Source organism: Ostrea edulis, chromosome 6 (genome assembly GCF_947568905.1).
Source record: "Ostrea edulis chromosome 6, xbOstEdul1.1, whole genome shotgun sequence".
Classification (NCBI taxonomy): Eukaryota; Metazoa; Mollusca; class Bivalvia; order Ostreida; family Ostreidae; genus Ostrea; species Ostrea edulis.
In genome coordinates, this window is record NC_079169.1 from 69,935,689 (window position 1) to 69,958,731 (window position 23,043).

Sequence of the window (23,043 nt, forward strand, 5' to 3'; positions counted from 1 at the left end):
CGCGCAAACGCCCCTATAATTACAGATAAATTTGCGCAAATGTCCTTCGCCCATCAAGACAGAATTGTCAGCTTGAGTGAGAGATAGAGATATAGGTGAGTATATATAATTCCTTACCAGTAATGTAACCTTTGGTTTATGCATCCCAACAGAAACCGTTTTTCCACATTGAAGAAAGAATGACACAGAAATTGAAACAAGACTAACAATAATTGCATTGTCTCTGATCGTCGACATGTTTAGATATCCAATTGTAATTGCATGTAAAACATCCGATAGATCAGTGTCGGAAGAATAACCATATCGTACGATGAGAAGTCCAGCAAAGTATACACAATTAACAACCTGCAATACATAATACAAAGCCACACATATATTTACCTGTTCAAAGAGTCATAGAATTGTTCGATTAATTCAAGAACCATGGAAATGAAATCTTGGTGTGAAATTCGTATCTATACCTTGGACAAACTGCAGGTAACGACTGTAGATCTCTCTCTCTCTCTCTCTCTCTCTCTCTCTCTCTCTCTCTCTCTCTCTCTCTCTTGTCCTCTCTTCCTTTATTACTTACGCATATTATTAGAGATACTCCAATCAAAACAGCTACCAAGGGATGTCTAAAATATATACGTAAAAACTTTAGAGATGATTCCTAGTTTCAGTAGGCACAAAATAGACGGTTTCTCAATGCATTAGAAAGAACTGAGCACGTTAACTCTCGATTCCCGCCTACATTTTCGACTCGTATATTTTCAAAAAGCTTTGTAATTTTGCTAAAGAAATTTCTTAATTTGCAAAGTAGAATTCATTAGTAATTGATTATTAACTTTGGTACCCATGTTAATTGATTAATTGCTCTTAATTTCAACTCCTTTTAATTAGGCGTTATTTTAAAATGCTTATTGATATCAATAAATAAGCATTTAAATTGACAAATCACTTTATGTATTGAGTAAAAACTGGTCAATCTCCATTTTCACGCTTTAACCACATTTGCAATTAATCAAAGAGTGAACATTTTCGCCGTGTTTTGGTCTGTAAACATATGCCCCTCCCCCCGTGTAACATAAAAAGTTTGGCCTAAAGCTAAATGACAATTTATAATACCTGTAAAAAGGAATTTGTGTTTCACTGGGGGTGGGGGTTTAAAAATAAAAATATTTTCCGTTTTCCTTTTATATTTATAGTGAAATATGTTATTTTAGCCCATATTTTAGTGTTATCTCTCTTTGATTTATCATTTATTGAAATTTATATAAATATCTATATTTATATAAAAATCATTTAAAATTTATAACTTTTAGAAATTGATCAGAAGGTAGGGACTATCGTTCCTAGTTCTTTGTTTGACCAAAGCTTGTTCTTTACACATTATCATAAACCATTGGATGCGTCAGTGTTCAGGGATCCAAAATCATGAGGTTACTTAGACACTATTGGATATCATGCTAGTCATTACAAAACTCCTTTGGTATGCCATGAAATAAAAAGAAGTAATGAATATTCACAAGTATGAAATACTTACTTCCCATGAAAACTAATCATTTTTATTGCTCATGACTTATTGAATGAATTATACAGTCTTCAGATATCTGCTGTGGATTACCGTTTGGCACAGGGGTCATAATCCAATTAGATTTAATACAAAGCTGTACCAATATGTTTACTTATTTTAAATATGTTACTGATTGTCAACAGAATTCCATAAATTTGTCGGGTTGTTGAAATCCATTGAAGGCGAGGTGAAGCCAAGTCTTTTGTAGATTTGAACAACCCGACTTTCTGTAAACAGTGAGTAAAAAACCTAATGTGTGTTTGTTTTGTCGAAACCAATGTGTTTTATATGTAAATATGTATAAGAAGTAACTACAACTAAAATGTTATTCCGGACCTATGTTGTTGTCTAAATTTTGCTACTCGCCGTCTAAGATTTAAACGGTAATCACGTGACGTATTCTATCATATAACAGAGTGTCATTCTAGTCCGAGGCACAACAAAACCTGTACATGCCTGAACATCATTATTTTGTCAAATTTATAGAAAGGTTTCATAAGATGTTTCCTGTATATTTCCCGATGTGACCCAGCCTTGATCTGTAAGGATTAACGTATTGAAAAAGTCGCATTGGTGGTCTAATCTCGCTTTCCTTTCCCGAAATGGTTCAGATTATTAATTTTAGAATTTTTAATACCTGTAACTATTAATAATACAACTATCAGATTGCTATAATTTTTAACAGACCTATGGCAGCAGTAATATAAGTATCACTGTTGAATGGGTGGTTTCTGATGACAAATATTCGCAACAGAGAGAGATTGCAAATTAGATGGAGAATATCCCATTCCAGTTTGAGTCACAGAAGCGAATTCAAAAGGGCAATTCTTTCTGATTAATTTTTATATTTAATATTACCTTTTCATAGATAAAAATACTGTATAGAAAAATCCAAAAGTGTCTTTTTCAGATGTTTCGAACTTTGGTTGTGGTGATAGTTTCATCGAAAAAGAACTTTTATAAACACGATCCGATATTATAATACACCATACCTGAAACAAAGACTGTAAGTTATACACAAGGTTATAAAGGTATACGACAAGTACACAATGGTTAATGTTTCTTTCTATCTAAATCAATTATGTCACAAATTCGCATATTTAACAAGTATATTGATATACAGTTTTTAAAATATGAACTGCTTCGAAGGAGAAACTTCAGACGTATTGATACGGCGGGTGTGACCGGTCGACAGGGATGCTTACTCCTCCTAGGCACATGACCCAACCTCTGGTGTGTCCAGGGATCCGATTTTGCCCAACTATTATTTTGTATTGCTTATAGGAGTTATGAGATTGATCACTGTTCGTTATCCCCGCCTTTCATTCACAACATATGCGAGAAGTGAAAAGGTGTAATTCACATGTAGATTCTAAAACATTCCAGCGATTGTTTAGTAAATTTGAAATCACAATACTTTTTCCAAATTAACAGCATCAAAATCTATCACTTTTCGACATTTTACAGGACCTCACGATTAATTAAAGACTTATCTTTTTGATATCATAGACAGTTGCCTTTTCAATAAAAATGGAATACGTAAACATTAATATCTTATGATCAGCCATTCCAAACATCACCTTCTTAAACACCACGCTGATTCTAGGCACAAGTACTATGAAGTAAAATATGCTGGAGTTCCTTGTCGACACTATCTACGTGGTCTTTGGAGATCAAGTCTTCCAACAGACTGTTGGAATTCCCATGGGCACGCATTGTGTTTCATGACAACATGTTTTATATTCGTTATATTTTAGACAAGTTACTTACACTGCTTACCAGCTAGTTTCAGAACCCCATTCACTCCTGGTAGCATAGTTACCAACCTCCAACATGTAAAAAGAGGGTCATGACCCTTTTTGGAAAGCTAAAAATCTTCTCATAATACGTAACAGCATTCACAACATTTTTACCAGGATTATGTGTGTTATAAGTGTTTATTTTTCAAAAATATTTACAACAGAAAGATGTGTTTTGTGTACTATTTTGTTGAAGAGAAGCATTGTAACTGACAGTGGCACATTTTGAATTTTTCAAGACTGATGGAGACAACAAAGGACACCGATTGATTAAATTTACTCCTTCAAATGAAATTCAATATTAAGAATTTTACACGATTTTACGTTTTAGCATGTTTTGTCAGAGCATTTTTGAGCTCCAGACCCAATAGTGTGAGTTACAGAACGGACAATAAGCTTCCTTTTTTTTACCCATGAAAAGTCTTTTTTCCAAATTTGTTGGTCGATACATTAAATATCGTTTTCTTTTTGTTGGCATATATGCTGGCTCTGATAAGGATCTCTTCTTGGTGGAAGCCATTTTGCATAATGACGTCAAACATCCCGTGGAGATCCGGGTTAGAATAGGTCCTCAGTACCCCTTGCTTGTCGTAAGAGGCAACTAAATGGGGCAGTTCTTCGGATGAGACCGCAAAAACCGAGATTCCGTGTCACAGTAGGTGTGGCACGATAAAGATCCCTTCCTGTTCAATGGCCATAAGCGCCGATCATAGGCCTACATTTTGCAGCCCTTCACCGGCAGTGGTGACGTCTCCATATGAGTGAAATATTCTCGAGAGGGACGTTAAACAATATGTAATCAATCAATCCCCCATTTGTTAAAACAACTCACAGATAATTGTTACCACCTGCTTTAATAACTTATCTGTAACGTACAGGACCATCGGCATTGTTTACGTACATTCAGGCTTGTGTTGCAAACTGGAAATTACATCTGCGAACTAATTTATAAAACCTTATCCGAAAATTGGATGAATGGTATGACCTGCCGGATCATAAAAACAATCGAGTAACTGATAGAAACACCAGGTGTAATTTTGTTTTCTCTCGAGAATCATCTCATTCAAATCTCTAATCATAGAAGTGCGTAAACAGTATAAAACTCGAAACGGAATAAGGGCTATCTAAAATAATCTCGAGTTCCGAAATATGCTAGGACTATGTAAACCCCAGAGGATATCGAGAGTATTGATTGATTGTTTATTGATCGTTTTGATGTTTTCCACCATACTCAACAATTTTTCAATTATCTGGTGGCACCCAGTTTTTGTTGGTGGAAGAGAGAACCCAGATACAATGTACCTGGGAAGAGACCACCGACCTTCCGAAGTAAACTGGGAAACTTTCTCAGTTACCGGCGTGAGCGGGATTCGAACCCGCGCCGACCAGAGGTGAGAGACCGTATAATTTTAAGCGTGATGCTCAAATCACTCGACCACGTAGGTCCTTCGAGAGTATTGGCGCTCTATCTATCAAGACTATTCAAATCTCTGAAACCAGCTGGCAAGCAGTGTAAATAACTTTTGATTGGCAAATATCTCTCATGGGGTACGGAAAGAGATACATTGAGTTGCAAGTCTTTTTTTGTATATTATGAATAAGTCTGATAAGATTTTTTTTTAAAACGTGGATAAATTAGTGTGCTGTGGTAATGACACATGTAGTTAAACTTTCTAAAACATGAAATAAATGTAAAAGAAGACACCATAGATCGGAGAGAAATATTTATTCGTGGTTCGAATTCCCCCCATTGTTTACATATAGGTTATAGTGCAATATCCTTGACCCAGACGCCTATGTAACTTTAGGACAAATGGTATGACTTCTCTATCATCAACTTCCCATATTCATATAGTAATATTCAATATCACCTGTATATGGGAAGTTGACGATCAGTGTTTATCTCTCAACTGATTTGATATGCGAAAGCATGTTGTGCGTATGATCAAATTGTGAATCAAGGCATGCTACTGACAAATACATTGAAGTTACATGAGTATCAACAGTCTCATTTGAAGTCAGCATTTCGCAAATTATAATTATTGTCATGGTAATGATCTTTTGCAAATACAACTTGTCGTTATGTCGAATGCTGTCTTAAGTGTTTCATACCAATTTACATGCTGATTTTAACTACGGATTACTCCGTTTACCTGGTCAAGATAGAGTGCTCACTACGAGTATGACTGGTCAACAGAATATGCTTACTCCTAGACACCTGATCCCACTTCTGATGTGTTCAGAGGTCTGTATTTGTCCTACTCTTAATTTTGTATTCTTTGTGGGATTTATGAGATTGATCAGTGGTCGTTATCTTCATTTTTCATGATGATGAAGACAGATACTTAATTACAAAGAGGGTAAATTCAAAAACTTACTTTCAGAAAGATGTGAAAAATTAGAATACCAGTAGATATCCATACGAATGTTGTTGATATACAGACTTGCTGAAAATGTCAAATAAAATCACAATAATTGTTATTACATCAAAATATGCAATATTTATAGAAATGATTATGCTGTTATTCTACTCTAAGGCTATCTTAATATCCAACAGTTACCGGCACTGCAGGCGTGGTGGGGCATGAATGGGCATTGCATTCGGACGGATCCTTCTTACAGTCATACACCTGAAATAATTGATAGCAGAAAAATACACTAATGATTAATAATTCATTAACCGAAGTGTTCATTTGATACTAGGTGTAATTTTAAGATATTGGGATTAGATTTATAGCGCCGTGCAGGAAAATCTACCAAGGATGCATGTGTTGAGGTTTATTTTGAAATTAATTTGCAAAACCTGAGCACTTGATGAAAGTGTTGGTAGGATAAGTTGATATCTATGTAATGTTATAATTTTCACAAAATTTCCATTGAAATCAATTCTGAAGCCATGATACCTTTGACATCAACGCTTATACTGATCCAAAATATCGAACATTTACTTCAAAGGTATTTTCAATTCTTTGTGACTTACACTATCTGGAAATACGTGCATTGTTCAGTACTAGATGAAGTTTGATCAGTGTGAATCACAGAACGACTGTTTGACGCAATCCAAAAAATCTATTACAGGTCTTAATTCATTTTAATATTCTATTGAATGATTAAAATTAGGTTTCCATATTTGTATTGCGCATTGTTATAAGTAAATGAATATTAGTGTATAACTGTAGATGAATAAATTACACTTTATTATACAATGGAAAAAGCGTCACTTTTTAATATCGAGTCTTGAAATGTACGTACAGCTTTAATGATAAGCGACGCAAACACCAAAATGATAATCTCCACCACCAGCACAAAGATATCGGAACAAACATACTAAAAGTAGACATATAGAAATAATCAAATCAACACTCACCTGATTCATATATAGATCTTCATAATTTTGGATCAAACCATGGTATGCTAAGAAATTAATTCTGAATATATATATATAATGATCTTTGAGAAGACGCCTTTATGATCACCAATACATTCTCCTGTCATATGTTTAAGCATCAAATATGATTCCGCCCGGGGTTATGTTTTAAAAATAAAACATGAAACCTACACTACACTTGCGCATTGGATTGATACGCTACAGCTCGTATAAACAATATTCGAATATGTTTTCTTGAATATTATCAGAATAAATGTTAAATCATAGTTGTGACTCTGGTGTCGGAAGTCACGGTTTGAACAAACTTGATATCTCCATATAGTTTTGTCAAATGATCGGTGAGAAAAAATTTAAACTCCCCCTTCTTATATTTTTACGATTTCACTTTCCTCTAGTATTGGGATTGGGCATGCCCCTCGGTTGCACAGACCTGAATGTATATGTTGTTAAAAGTTTGTTCAAAAAATGGTCCAGCAGGTTTGGAGAATTGACAATTTGAAATGTTAAAGACAGAACAATGATAAACGACGGACATATTTTATCAGACAGTATGGCTCAATTGCATAAATAGCATATTTTACTTATCTAGTATATTTCGATAAAGTTACATAAGGTACTTATCAGTAAATGCATTTCATACAATATCAAAATATTCCAAAAATATGTAGATGTAGATATCAAACATGTGAAACCAGTATACAAATATATACATTATCCATTTGTATCTACTCATTGTACACGCAGAAAAAGTAGCTCGTGCTTACCACATCAAACCTTGATTTTGTTGGTTGTAACAGGTATTACCCGGACGAATATCATACATTACATATTTTCGCTTAATCAATAATTATATCACATATTACTTTACTTGCTGCAGCAAAACCTACCTGTGTATATTACGGCATGCAGTGTTTTACAAGAACAGTACCCATAATACAGTACGCAAAATGGCCGCCGTTAATAAATCCTACAAACATACCTGACGTTTTGGTTCTATTTTTCCCACCAAAATAAATTAAAATGTATCCTACGTTACTAGTGCTTGGTTATGCAATCATTTGACTTTATTACAGCTTGTAATCTTGTGGGTATTGATTTGTATAGTTTTTATACGCCGGACATAACAATGCGGGCGTAGTATGCTATATCACTGTCGTCCGTCTGTATATCCGTCTGTCCCTTTAAGATTGTCTTCGTAACTCCTCCTAAACCGTTTAGAGGATTTTGATGAAACTTGGTACAATGAAAGATCACAATGTGGAGATGTGCATATTACAAGGGGAATGCTGCACCACTATTTGTGAAGGAGTTAGGGCCCTTGGACTTAGATTTATTTTTAGCAAGAACCTTGTCTTTGCAACTCCTCTTAAACCCTTTGGGGGATTTCAATGAAACCCTGTACAAAGGAAGATCACGATGCGTACATATGCATATTACACGGGGAATACTGTCCCACTGTTTTTGAAGGAGCTACATTCCTTGGACATAGATTTGTTTAATGCAAAATACATTGTTATTGCAGCTCCGACGAAATCCTGTTGTGGATAATCCTTTCTTACTTGTTCAAATTCCTGGGTCAATGATGTATGCGGGCGTATCATGTACCGGTTTAGCGGTGTCTTATTTTTTTTTAATTGTCTCTAAATCGATGAAAGTCTATATTTCCTTCACTATACAATCAAGGTCATGGCGATTTTTTATTTTGTCCAGTCGGTGTTCCAGTCGAATCTTGATTGTTCTTCATACATTTTCAATGATGTTAATATCAGATGATTGACTGGGCCGGGTATGTGTGGATAGATTGTTTCGTTGTTTTCCATTCATCTGTCCGTCTAGATTGATGTACTGAACAATTATCCTGCTGCAGTATCAAGGTGCTTGCAGATAACTCCTTCGCGAGAAAGGGCCATTAATGATTATCCACGACTGAAATATACTTTTCATAGTTCGAGTTCAGTCAAAGTTTCAACACCACTAAGAGATTTACACCTTCAGAACATAGCCGATATGCGAATGGTTGCTGTACATTCCAAGACAGTCGGGCTGACATTGTTCTCCCGACATAAATTTGTCTGTCCTTGCCTAAAACAATATTTATCTCATCACTAAATATGACATGATTCCAGTTTTGCTCCACTGTCCACACCAACGTTGATCTACACCATGAAACACGGTAACTGAGCACCGCTGTTACTTCTGCTCCCTCAACCTCCTGTTCTGTTGGAGACTTTCTCGGGTACAGATTCATTAAATTCATCAGTTAAGTCTAACAGAGTGTGACGGCGATTTTTCTTACCAACCTTTACAAGACTCGATCACTTCTTTCCTTCCACCAATTGTTTTCTGCCCGGTAATTCTTTGTCTTCCAAGGAACTCCTTTCAGTATTTCGTTTTACGGACGGAGTTTGCACTTATTCCAATAATTTCTGAAATTTTCCGGCTACTAAAAACCACTCTCTGTCAATCTGATTATCGTCTGCTATTCTTCTGTTGACAAGTCTTTTCCTCTCAGAGCCATTTTGTTTGACGTATGTTTTGATGCTAATAATAGATGCATGGAACTTCTTATAATCCATTACGTCAGATATGACGCTAATGTATTAATGCCTGTAACTGCCATGATTTTTGACCGCATATCTACCGAGAAAATTGAGAAAGAAAACACCACAGTGTAATTTCTTTTATTTACGGCGGCCATTTTGTGTAATGCATTATGGCCAGGTACTCCGGCGATAAGTACACGTGTTTACTACAGTAAACTGCTTTACTCAATTTGACAATATTTACCTGTGTTAACCATATCAGATATTACTTTCTGTACATATAATTAACTGTGTTCATCCCAGTAGAAACTACGTGTTGTGAAAATAATTACCAATATCTAGCCTGTAGTGTCGCAATAATTACATCGCATATTACTTTCATTTGCTATAGTAATAAGCACTTGTACTTATCATAGGAATCAAACTTTGCAGTTTTTGCTGACCGGTCGCGGTAGTGGTAAGTCGTGAGTTACATCACGCGTCAAGCCCAAGACGTAAGGACGCTCGGCATTAATAAGTGAGAATCATGAGTCTTTCGGATATGACCTTAAAATTGGAGGTACCGTGCCGCAGTAGGCGTTAGTACGTTAAACAACCCTCACTGCTACGGCTGTAAGTATAGGTCTAAATGTGTGGTACTTCACCGTGACGTCTCAATGAGTAAAAAATTCTTCACGGGACGCAAAACATACAACCAAACCAACATTTTCTGCTGTAACAATGATGTAATATACATAACATAGGAAGGAATTACAATATAACAGAACTTCTTATGCTTACTTTGATAAACATCACATGTACTTACAGCAGCGAACAAATTCTTCTTGGTGAAATATATTCCACAAAAGTATAAAATCTTTGCAACTAGTGACCATATAAGCAAACAAAGAAAGGCTATTAAAAGGGCATCCTTGGTGTATCCCATGTTTATGCTATATGGTCCACTGATGTGATAGAGTATATCTGTTGATGTTATGTCATACAAGCTGAATCTACTGGCAAGAATGGTTACAATAATCCCTCCATCAAAAATCTAAAGAAAAAGATGCATGTATCAGATTGAAGTTGTCAGATCAGATGAATAATGTACATACGGCACATAAACGTTTATATACACACATACAAACACACCTACTGATTGTTAGGGCGTTCTTGGCACGCTGATTTTGACTGTGGATAACTCCGTTTACCTGATCAAGATATAGGGCTCACGACGGGTATGACCGGTAGAGAGGGGATGCGTACTCCTCCGAGTCCGTGTTTGCCCAACTCTGTTTTGTATTGCTTATAGAAGTTATGAGATTGATCACTGTTCTTTATCTTCACCTTTCACACTGATCCCCCCCCGGATTACTACAAAGTTGAACCAGGTCAAATGTCAATGTTATGTGAAAGGGTCAATTATTTTGGTGTCAATGGAAAGGTCTTGCCACAGTATGAAATATGAAAGCTCTACCTCGTATGGTGTAAACGATATGACGAATGTTAAAGATTGTTTTTGCCACAGACAGACAGAAGGACAGGCGAAAAAAACTATATTTTCCCGAATCTTCGATTCCGGGGGCATAGAAATAAATCTCCGGGAAATGTTATACATTCATGATATATTCTAGGATCATCAACATTTTATATGACTAGCATAAATCTTAAAGCTGTGCATACACAAGGCATCAAAATCAAGTAAATTTTGCTTTAGAACAATGAAAGTAATTTTAAGAACGAATCATATAGATCGCCGTTTATCAATTTATCAAAAAGATATGCATAATAGTAGATAATCATGTTTACCACTGAAAATGCTGATATACACCCAAACAATGAAGACAGTCGATTCCTGGAAGAAAAAAACACACCAGTAATCATAAATGTAGCCTTTAACTTCATAATGCTTCAACATATCCACAAAGCAAATGTCACTATAATCTCTTAACCTCTGGTACGTCCAGAGGTCAGTGTTTGTCCAACTCTCTATTTTGTATTGATTATAGGAGTTATAAAATTGATTACTGTTCGTTATCTTCACCTTTGATAAAGTTAAGCATTACAACGTACAGTGATTTTCTGTGGAATATAATATCTACAGTTTGAGCTCTCGAAATCACATATGGGGCTCACGGCGGGTGTGACCGGTCAACAGGGGATGCTTACTCCTCCTAGGCACCTGATCCCACCTCTGGTGTGTCCAGGGGTCCGTGTTTGCCCAACTATCTATTTTGTATTGCTTGTAGGAGTTATGAGATTGATCACTGTTCGTTATCTTCACTTTGCATATGGTACATGTTCAGATTTTAATGCCATTTATAGAATTAGATGGTACATGTATGTAAAGTTTACGATTGTTATACTTATTTCCAAGTTGAATTATGCAAACGCTGAAAAAAAATCTAATTTTTAATGCGTGAGATATTAACTTATTCATTTGCCAAAAATATCCCAATAATTTAAAAAGAATACTTTTTTCATTATCACTTTCATCTACGAAGAGAAGAATTCAATAATGTACAAATTAAAGGCGAAAATGTATTTTTTTTTCTTTTAAAAAAGGAATATACTTAATCTTTGCTTGAACCTTTATAGTTTGCTCAAGTATAATCTAATCTCTGGACGAAAACGTATAATTCATAATGCATTGAGATTTCAAAAAATAATAACAGAGTCTAAATTTCTAAGGTCGCCTTTTAGGAATTCTAATAGCCTCTATTTATGGAAAATATGTTTTCAGAACTTATTCCACACTGAATGACCAGCTATATGTATACTCAACTAAAATATTTCATAACACGTACCTTGACCAATTTGTTCTAAGGATAAAACAGATTTGACATAAAATCCCGTTGCGAAATTTGTGAATATTTCCTCTGTCTAATCGTGGAATATGTTTCGTTTTTGAATCAATCGTTTGGAGTCTATGCAAGTACTCTGTTCCAACAATCATGGTTATCTACAAAGAAAGGTTTGGGTATGTTCATTTGTTACACATTTCAATTGAAAACAACGTGCTTTTTAATAATACAAGACGTTTTCATCAACAAATGTCTAGTAGCACAATTCCGTTTTGAAATTAAAAAAAAAAAATTAAGAGTAAGTTTATGATATATTTTGTTATCATAGTACTTGCCCCTGCAACGATGTTCGCTATAAGTACTGCTATATAACAGCTTCCGTAAGTATTGATGGTGCCTGCTAGGTAATCAAAACATCCGACAGAGAAAGTGCAGCCATTTGTATACAGTATATCTATAATTGTTCCATTGAAACCACAACATCGCATCTGTAGTTTATACAAATGAGATAAAATTAGACTTTTTTCATGTCTATCAATCTGAAAACCGAATCTGAATTGAAAGTCGATACACATTGCTGTTCGAGATCATTCTTAATTCTCATTTAAAGAAGCCATAAAAAAATTTAATGCTATATATAAATTCATTTATTTGTCTTTGAACGTTTATTCATTTCAGTTTTTCAACGATTCATTGAAATTGAATTTTCAATTGTATGTCTCATTCTGTAGAGATGGCATCCTCAACCAATCTAAATTGACACGCTATTTCATATATGAAATGATGTTGATAAAAAGTGTGATGAGATGCTGCAAATGCTTTATTGGTGAATTCTATAAAATGGCAGTAATACTCACTGGGACAAATTTTGAATTCCACATCAGTTTGTCATGGGATACCGTCGTCCAGTGGTGGTACATCTCATAAAACGAATTCTGGATACTGTGATTTAGCTTTTTTCAAATAAGAAATGAAGCAACAATCTGAATGTTAAAGACATTCCTCTATAGGTATATAGTGCACACCCTGTTATTCAAAGAGAGTGATATATAACAATTACCTCAGCAATCAACCATGTCCACAACCCTGTGAATATTGTATTGTACAATATTATTATAATGTTCATAATGGAACTCTACAAAAATGAATACATGAAGTCAATATATAGTTATGGATTAGCTTGTTCCAAGATGACATAACCTTACGTTAGATTTTTATTATAGTTTATTTCATAATTGTTAATGGACGTCCTCGTTATTTCGTAGGAAAATATTTTCAGTTTTTCTGTAATTACTATGGTAATTTGATTTCATTGTATGCCAAAGAATCGACTTTGCTAATCTGATTTGATAAACCGCTAATAAAAAAAAGAAATTGATTGATATTTCACTCACTTATAAATACAACATTCACGAACATCATAAAAATCTTAAGCCAAAAAAAAATAAATCTCCAAAACATGCAAGATGTGTAGTAAACATTTAGTAGGTAATATAAGATGTAGATATTGAAACAAAATATTAACTGCTCTTAGACATCCGTTGCTTCTTTTACAAATTCCACCGAATGAGAAAATTGTGTTAATTGTGTTGAAAAACATCGACGGTATCAGCGAGATCGTCAAAGCGTTGAGGAGTGAACCAAGTGGTAGAGTGCCCATGCGCAAATTGTTAAGCATCCTGATACTACCAAGATGGAGCAGTGGTTCGTGGAACTTGAGAATAAATCCACCCACTACGTAGCCCAGGGAGAAAACCTTAAGAAAATGAATTGAAACATTCTTTTAAATGAAAATTGAAGATAACGAACAGTGATCAATCTCATAAATCAAACAAACTCATCCACAGCAAATCAAAGAAGTTGTTGCAAACCTCGACGATATGAATAAGTGTCGGAATGTTTAGTGAAATGCATTGTACAAGTGTAAGATTAGGCTATTTCTACTGTACTAAGTCTAGATACATGTACTTCATTACTGAGAAAATGAATCATTCAATATAGGGACATTTAGTTACCCATATTTAAAATTCTATTGGCTAGATGCAAGTTAAAGAAGTTGTAATGTATCTTATTTATGAAAACTGACGATTTTTTTATGTCAACGTCCAAGTCATTTACGTTTGAACCATGCAACTAATATATTTTAACATGCAATTAAGTTATCTTAATATGGGATTTCATTTATCAACATGACGGTTTCTTCATCTTTTATGCAAGGCTATCAATGTATCTAAACTCATTCTACGTAGCAATGCTGCATGTAAGACATGAAAAGATGAAGATAACGAACGGTAATCAATCTCATAACTCCTATAAGGAATACAAAATTCATTTCATAAATATAATGGAGGAGTAAGCATCCCCTGTCGACCCATTACAACCACCGTGAACCCTAATCAGGTAAACGAAGTAATCCGTAGTCAAAATCAGTGTGCCAAGAACGGCCTAACAATTGGTATGAATCACATCAGACAGCATTTGACCCAATAATAGGTTGTATTGGCAAACAAGATCGTTATAACGACCATAGAATTTGCGAAATGCTGACTTTAAACGAGAACGTTGAAACCCCTGCACCATCAACGTGTTTGTCAGTAGATTGCCTCGATTTAAAAACTGACCATACGCAGAACTGTTGTGTATCGAATCAGTTGAGACATCTAAACATAAACACCATATGCAGATACATTTGTAATAATGGAATATTGTTACATAGATATGGAAAATTGGCGAAGGAGAAGCTGAATCCATCTCATTTGGCATAAAATGTTGTTGTTAGTTTGCCGTTGACATCTATGTTTAGTACAATATTGAAGTACGAAGCAGATGTGGAAGACCGATGTCTTTTATTTCGAGTTCAATGGGATATATCGAACCGACATATGAATAAAAATGATCATGGTAAAAAAGATAAAACGTCGTCGATATATTTAGATGCTGAGTCCAAGACCACAACAAGAGCTTTTTTGTTGTCATGCCTCATAAGAATATAAAAACAGGTCAGCCAACAAAAGAGCACGATTCGTGACTATGGAAATTCCAACAGACTATTGGAAGACTTGATCACCAACGACTACAAGGATATTGTCAATGAGGAACTACAGCATTTATCAACTTCAGAGTACTTGTGCTTAGAATCACAGTGTTGTTTAACAAAGTACTTTTATTGAATGACTGATATTTCCTTTTCCATTTTAGTTAACGTTAACAACTGTCTATGATGTCAAAAAGTATAGTCTTTAATTCATCACGAGGGATGGTCGTGTAAAGTGTTACAAAACATCGTACGTTTAGACGTTGATTTAAAAAAAATTCTGTGATTTCAAATTTACTTAAAGTTCTTTAGAATTGTTAAGAATCCACATTTGATTTACACCACTTCTGGCATATGCTGTGGTACAATACATTTAAAGTTTCTCCTTCACAGCTGCTGATAATATCGTGAGGAGCAAAGATAGGGACTTGGTAGAACATTTACTGCATCCAGTAATGTACTTTGTAAAGGTTTGTGTGGAGTTTAAGAATCCAGTATAGGTACGGTAATTCATATTCATCTGCCCCATTGACTGGGATATCAAATGTGTTTAAAACTGAAACATGATTTCAAAGAAGTTTTGAATACATTGAAATTGTTAATTGTTAACTTATATACCTCGCATGTCAACACTATTATACTACACGTTAAAATAATACGTTGCACGGTATCATTAAACATGTTTGTTGACATAAAGGAGTTGCATGTCAGGATAAATAAGCTGCATAATAGCATATCTATCTTGTATGTCAACATAATTAAATTGCATGTTGCAGATTTATCTCACATGTCGACTTGAATAATTTGCATCTCACAAGTAGGATGTATTGACGTAGGTATTTGTTGTTGTTTTTTATTTTCATTTTAAACAAATTTCAGCGGTGATGTTATCTTGCATGCTAACATGAACATGTATTATAATTTAATAAACGCGAATGTTGACATGCGAATGTTGACATATTATGAAGAACAATATTTTCCATACAATGTAGAGGGGGAAAGTATGCCTCCACTATTTAATGAAAGGTGACGATAACGAACAGTGATCAATCTCACAACTCCCACAAGGAATACAAAATATATAGTTGAACAAACACGGACCCCTGGGTATACCAGAGGTGGGATCAGGTGCTTCGGAGGAGTAACAATCCCCTGTCTACCGGTTACACCCGCCCTGAGTCCTCTATCTTGATAAGGTAAACGGAGTTATCCGTTGTCAAAATCAGAGTGCCACGAACGGCCTAACAATCGGTATGAATCACCTCAGACAGCATTTGACCCAATGATAGGCTGTAATGGCAAATTACATCGTTATAACGACCATAGAATTTGAGAAATACTGACTTTATACAAGACTGTTAAAATCCCTGCATCATCCACTTGTTTTTCGGTAGCCTGCCTTGATTTTAAAACTGATCATACGCATAACAAGCTCTTGTGTATCGAATCATTTGAGAAATATATTTACACCATATGCAGGTGATAATGGAATGTTGCTACATGAATATGGGAAATTGACGACGGAGAAGCTGAAATCATCCCGTTTGTATTGAATGTGTATTATTTATAGGAGTTATGAAATTGATCACTGCTATATTCACCTTTCCATGCTATAATAGGTGATCGCAATTGTACATCTTCACATCAACTTTAGGTTTTCATCATATATATATAAATATAAAAAAAACCAACAACACCCTACTTTCTTAAAGTGTCGGATCTGAGAAGATATAAGACCAGTAAAGAAATTTGTAAAAGCACTGAAAAGGCCACGACACTGTTAGTTATTTAAAACTCAAATTTTCGACGCAACCCGCGTCTTTATCAAGAGACATATATTACATAAATAAATAACACACACTACTGTGTTGTCAATGTAGTTTATTGATACTTGTCGTTTTTTCGTGGTGTGTGTTATTTGTTTATGTAATATATGTCTCTTGATAAAGACGCGGTTTGCGTCGAAAATTTGAGTTTTAAATAATCAACAATGCCGTGGCCTTTTCAGTTCTTATATATATATATTAAAAGAAATAGAATAAACAGTACACAAAGTTAAAATTTTAACGCAAGCGCTTTTATTGTATAATCCTCAGGCGCTACATTTTAAAATAGTTTTGAAATGGCCTGACGTCATAAAGGCGTCCTAACATTTCACGTACATAACGACGTCATAAACGAATGAAAGGAAAAGCAAACTTCCACCAGAGTTCGTTTGCTCACAAACTATTCGTAGGTGACGTAATGAGGCCTCGACAGGGAGTTTGAGGAAAAAGTTATTACGTTAAGCATATTATATACACTTCTAGGACATATATCTTTTACCGTTTGTTACAACATACAACCCAATGAACTCTAATGTTACACCTATCGTTCGGCAACTCACGACCTACTAAAAACAGATGAAAAAATGGGGAAAATTATGAAGAAATATACTTTTATCAACAGCAAGAGACAACCGAAAAATCTTAGGAGACTTAGAATCCAATTTTCAGGAAAAGTCCAACAGAAAATTGTTTACCGTTACCAAATGTGACGATCGGCGATGCGGAACGTGTCCATACTTAAGGTAGCTATTGATAGCTAGCCCCCAAAAAACCGCTCATTGAATTTTTTTCAATTTTATTTATTACAACATTTTGACTTTATCCTAAAACATATCAAAAAATCAACAGAAGTAATCAGGTTAATTTTCGAGGAAAGCGAGATTGAAATCCCCTCTTTTGCAGCCCCAAAAGGCAAAATATGCCAAAATTGAGCAAATTAACACAAAAGCCAATAAATAATTTATTGACACCAGAAATATTGTTTGTCATATATAGTTATGTAAATTAAACACAAACAGATAAAAAATCAACATGGATTAGAAATTCAAAATGCATCTAAGGAAAACATTGGCATGATTCGACTTGGCAATTGGCCAAATTTACCCTAAATATGACGTTTCTCAAATACTATCAGGCATACATTTTCTGACAACAACAAAATTCTGCTCATAAAATTTCTGATTTTATTTCATTTTTACAGTAAGTCAAGTAGTATCTAAAATATTGAATAGAAAAATATATACCAAATGAGGTTTAATCTGAAACTATGTCAGATTTTGTAACCCTACCCCCTCCCTTCTAGAAATGAATTTTAAGAGATACAGTCAGCAGATATAAACTATTGACCTTAAATGATTAAGCATTCCCAAATTACCATATTGAGCATTCAAACTCACAATACTAGAAGTTTCTATGAGCCATTTAAGAATGATATATAGTGTGTGCTATTGCAGTTGACCTTTTCGCACTCACAATGATTGCCTTAATATTTAGTTATTTTTCATACAATTTCTTGTAATAAGTGGACCAAATCTATTACCTATACATATTTTTTGATAGAAATTTATATCACTATACAGTATAATACACCAAATATGTTTAAATAACCATTTCATATTTCAATAAATAATTAATATCAATGGAAAGAGACCCATGGACTGCCCATGGATCACTACATGTAAGTCCATCCGAGTCATCTTGCCCTCACAGATAGGTGTGTCTTTCATAAGTTTAAGAGTTCTAATCGTAGTTTCACATGGAACCAAAAACTCACTATTGGATAACTGAGAATGCATGTACATGTATATTGCATTAACTAACTGAAGTTTTCCCCAGGTGAAGGTCTATGTTCACTGTATGTATAAGGGGGGGGGGGGTAGTTCCATTTGATATACATTAATGTATCAATGATGTATGTTTCAACTAAATTTTGAATTACAAGGAAAATTCAAACACATTGATTGAAGTTATAAAATTGATATTCTATCATGTGCACATTTTTGACTAATATATCTAAGAAAGAATAATCAACATTGAAATTTCCTTTACATCTATGCAATATTATTGTCTTTCAAAAGGCATGTACATGTAATATACGAGTACATGTACTTGTTTTCCCTTAAATTCACAATTTAGTTTAAAGTATGTTGTACAACATCCACTGCTCTGAGCTCATATAAGTGAATTAATGTTTTTCATCCAGTCCCAAATTTTGAAGTAGTTCTTTAATCTTCGGAACTTGATCAAACATTTTTAAATTTGTGGAGTTGTGGGGGTCCAGGGGATATGTCATCATCACTGTAAATGGAGTACCTGTTCAAAATATAGATAAATATATTTAAATATAGCAAAAAAGATGAATATCTGATATACTCAGAATTGTCTTTACAAATGTTTATCAAAAGAAAATATAGTACCTCTCTTGCTGTTATACTTGTTGACTCGAAATCCACTTCAACCTGCACTGGTCCTATCTAACCTCCCTCGGTCTTCAGGCTGATGCCTAGAAAAACAAACATCATAATTGATATTTGCACAGCTAGGTCTATATTATACCATTGAGTAATTAGACTGTGTCAGACAATGTGAATTTTAAAACTGTGTCTCAACACATATTCAGTTAAAATTTAAATACTGATGTTTCAAAATTATAAATTGAAATATGAGATGACATGTATATATGTTTTCATAAACTGTCATAGACTTATCATATCTGTTTTATTTACAAAATGTGGGTCAAGAGAAGGGCATACGTGTAGTATACATATCTTACTTATACATACAGTGCATACATTTGCCTATGAGAGGGCATATGCAGACTTGTGATTAATTTACATTATTTAAAAAGGTTTTGCCAACCTACATGTTTGTGTGAAACACGAAACCTCAGGTTTGATATATTTCTTAGGTCACTGAAATTTCAAAGTAATAGTATATGTATACTAGGGAATTATAATTCAATATATGCCCCCCTCCCCTTCCACTTTTTATCCGGTTCCCTCATACCCCTAGATAGTAGGTCTATACAGATATTTGTTTTTCATTACTTTTATACATGTAGTTCAAGGTATGTTATTTTCGTAACGGTTATTTTCATAACGATATTTTCTTAATAAAAGAGTTGTGAGAGCCCATGTTTACAAATGTGGTGTACATTTACATGACATCCGTTCGTTTACAATCACATGCACAGGTGGGAGTTATATTTTATGCACACATGGAATACATATATACATACAAAATAATACATCTACTGTATGTCGTGTGTTTAAACTTACAGATGTTATTATAAATCGCGTTGTGAAATAGCAGAGGAAATGTGAGTTGAACTTTTGAATACAAATTTATGGCATTTTTTTCACTCACCAAACGAAACTATGATTTCGTTGTCCAAGTTGAATGCATCCACCAACTTCCTCTTCTTGCAAGAAACCTTGTTTAGCCTCTCAATGACTGTATAAACAGTATTTAATCTCGCAGCATGCAACACGCGGACATTACGATGTATCAATCAACAACTTTGTTTACGTTGATTTAACATTTCGATTAGCAAAAAGTTTCACACAGATGAAACATTTGATCTACCATTATTACAGACATTGACGTATACTTATGTGGTATGTACATATTTTCTGTAGGCGAGTCAGTCACAGCAACAAAACACTTTCGGAACCCCTTTTTGTTTTTCGACTATTCTATGACGGAGTAAGGAATTCCGGAAAACGAATTCACGTGAAAATACACAATTTTACTGATCACGTGGTTGCTATCCGTCGTTACCTTAAGGGAAGGAAATTCGTTCAAATTTAACAACAAGAAATTTACGGTAAATTCAGATATGACGTGTTCCACCAAAAATTTCAGTTATGTAATAACATGTGCTGGCTGGGAAAAACATTATATCGGTGAAACTGGAACTACTCTGCGAACTCGTATACGAGTTCATAAACAACACAATTCAGCACCCGAATACAGAAAAATTAAAGTTAGTGAACATATAGATGTGTGTGGCCACGGACAATTCAGTGTATTTCCGTTTTATAAACTGTATACAGAAAATACTATTTCCCGACGAGAAAAAGAAAAACACTTTATTAAGACTTTAAAACCGGCTCTCAATAGCTTACTGTGAAATATGTTTACTGTTATTATCTATGACGTCATGATATGCTTAACGTAAAAACCTTTTCCCTTCATTCGTTTATGACGTCGTTATGTACGTGAAATGTTAGGACGCCTTTAAGACGTCAGGCCATTTCAAAACTATTTTAAAATGTAACGCCTGAGGATTATAAAATGAAAGCGCTTGCGTTAAAATTTTAACTTTGTGTACTGTTTATTCTATTTCTTTTAATATTTTATACCGGACACTGTGATTTAAAAAAACCCACAATTTGGATATATATAAAACACAATTTGGATATATATATATATATATATATATATATATATATATATATATATATATTCAATTAATGTAGTAATAATGTGTACCTCCGCATAGTTTACAAAGCAAAACAAAAGATTTACCCGAATAATTAGGACGCATGATACAATGACGATGGAGATATTTTTCCAGATAGACTGAAGCTTCCTGTTGTATTGCATATTTCTGCAAATAAAGATGAAACGCAAGACATTATAACACTAAAAGGACGTTATACAATAGAAGAATTTTAAGCGTCTACTATATCGTTTTTATCGTTTGAGTTGGTGTGCCATCACTGCATAACGGTGCGTGCTGAACACAGCCGCATTCAAACATTTGTAATAGAATCCTCTACCTGTATGGGGATTTAAAAGAACTGTTTTTCACAGTAAATTATAACACTAAAAATTAAAAAATTTTTTTTAGATATACATGTACTTACAAGTAGCTTCAGTTTACTTTGCAATTTCTCGGTGCAGTAAACATATATCCTGTTTAGTTAGACAAAATCAATAAATCTGAAAGCAGCCAAACCGTAGACTCTTATCAGAAAAATTGTAGACATTTCTAGTTGTTTAAAAGGTGTCAAATATCGATGTTCAATATATCTAAAGGACGAACGGAGTCTACTGATAAGAAACTTCGCAACGAAGAATTAAATGTAAAGGATAAATGTAACGAACATGCAGCGATCAATTTCATACATATGTAAAAAGAATACAAAACAGGTCAATGCTATGTATGAAAGGTGAAGGTAACGAACAGTGATCAATCTCATAACTACTAAAAGCAATACAAAATAGATAGTTGGGCAAACATGGACCCCTGGACACACCAGAGGTGGGATCAGGCGCCTATCTCATTCCATGCTAGGGATCAATATCCAATGTTCTCCATGTTAAATCTAAAACATTGACCCATCACAGGTTATTCGAATCATTCGTTATTTCGAATTTAATTCGTTAAAACAAATTCTGGTATTCCTTTTAACAAATTCAACAAATCCGTTATTAGGGATCTAAACAAATTTTAAGTTTTGAAATAACGAATTTAATTCGAAATAAGGAGTTCTGAAATTCGTTATTTCAAATTAAGAAAATATGTTTTGATAGTTCCTAAATGGGCTTCCGTAAATTACTAGACTATCTTTTTTTCCCTTACATTGTATATATTTGTACATATATTCTAGTATTAAGAAATTAAATAATTAAATAATATGTATCTTAAGTCAAAATGTAATACATGTTGTATACCGAGATGGCGCACCAAACGTCAAGAAAAATCAAGAATTCTTACTATAGAATATATGTTGCTATTTTTATCATGTATACCTGTATCTGTACATGTAATACTGTACGTAATGTACGTTAAAAAAAATTCTTTTGTCTGTGCATGAAAACAGTGGACAATTATACCGTTATGTTATAACAATTTTGAGCTTCAATTTTACAGGTACAGATTATTCACCTACAGGAATGTAAAACTTGTACGGTACCAATTTTGATACACCAGATGCGCATTTCGACAAATAATGTCTCTTAAGTGATGCTCAACCGAAATGTTTGAAATCCGAAATAACAATGAAGTTTTAGAGCAATTATAGTGAAAAACAGTGTGCCAAAAAAAGTGGAGTTAAATTCGTCCAAGGATAAGAGCTATGCGTGAGGGAGATCATCGTTAATTTTG

General features: G+C 34.2%; 1 protein-coding gene and 1 long non-coding RNA gene across 3 annotated transcripts in view; both read right to left on the bottom strand.

Annotated features, from left to right (window-relative positions):
- Positions 1-21,915, bottom strand: part of LOC125647538 (uncharacterized) — a 35,278-nt gene extending 13,363 nt beyond the window's left edge. For both annotated transcript variants that reach the window (XM_048874250.2, XM_048874249.2), the window contains exons 1-15: positions 21,800-21,915; positions 21,459-21,540; positions 13,594-13,824; positions 13,129-13,203; positions 12,926-13,021; positions 12,404-12,556; positions 12,072-12,226; positions 11,074-11,119; positions 10,091-10,318; positions 6,607-6,681; positions 5,916-5,984; positions 5,733-5,801; positions 2,414-2,547; positions 572-617; positions 118-345 (exon numbers count right to left, since the gene is read on the bottom strand). In XM_048874250.2, the coding sequence (XP_048730207.2) occupies positions 118-345; positions 572-617; positions 2,414-2,547; positions 5,733-5,801; positions 5,916-5,984; positions 6,607-6,681; positions 10,091-10,318; positions 11,074-11,119; positions 12,072-12,226; positions 12,404-12,556; positions 12,926-13,021; positions 13,129-13,203; positions 13,594-13,824; positions 21,459-21,536 (1,683 nt within the window). In that variant the 5' untranslated portion in view covers positions 21,537-21,540; positions 21,800-21,915. The remainder of the gene's footprint in view (positions 1-117; positions 346-571; positions 618-2,413; positions 2,548-5,732; positions 5,802-5,915; positions 5,985-6,606; positions 6,682-10,090; positions 10,319-11,073; positions 11,120-12,071; positions 12,227-12,403; positions 12,557-12,925; positions 13,022-13,128; positions 13,204-13,593; positions 13,825-21,458; positions 21,541-21,799) is intronic.
- On the bottom strand, positions 18,102-20,598 carry LOC125647539 (uncharacterized). Its single transcript, XR_007359995.2, has 3 exons — positions 20,295-20,598; positions 19,346-19,431; positions 18,102-19,241 (listed from the first exon to the last, which is right to left on the bottom strand). It is a non-coding gene; the product is annotated as an uncharacterized LOC125647539 (long non-coding RNA).
- Positions 21,916-23,043: the final 1,128 nt, after the last annotated feature.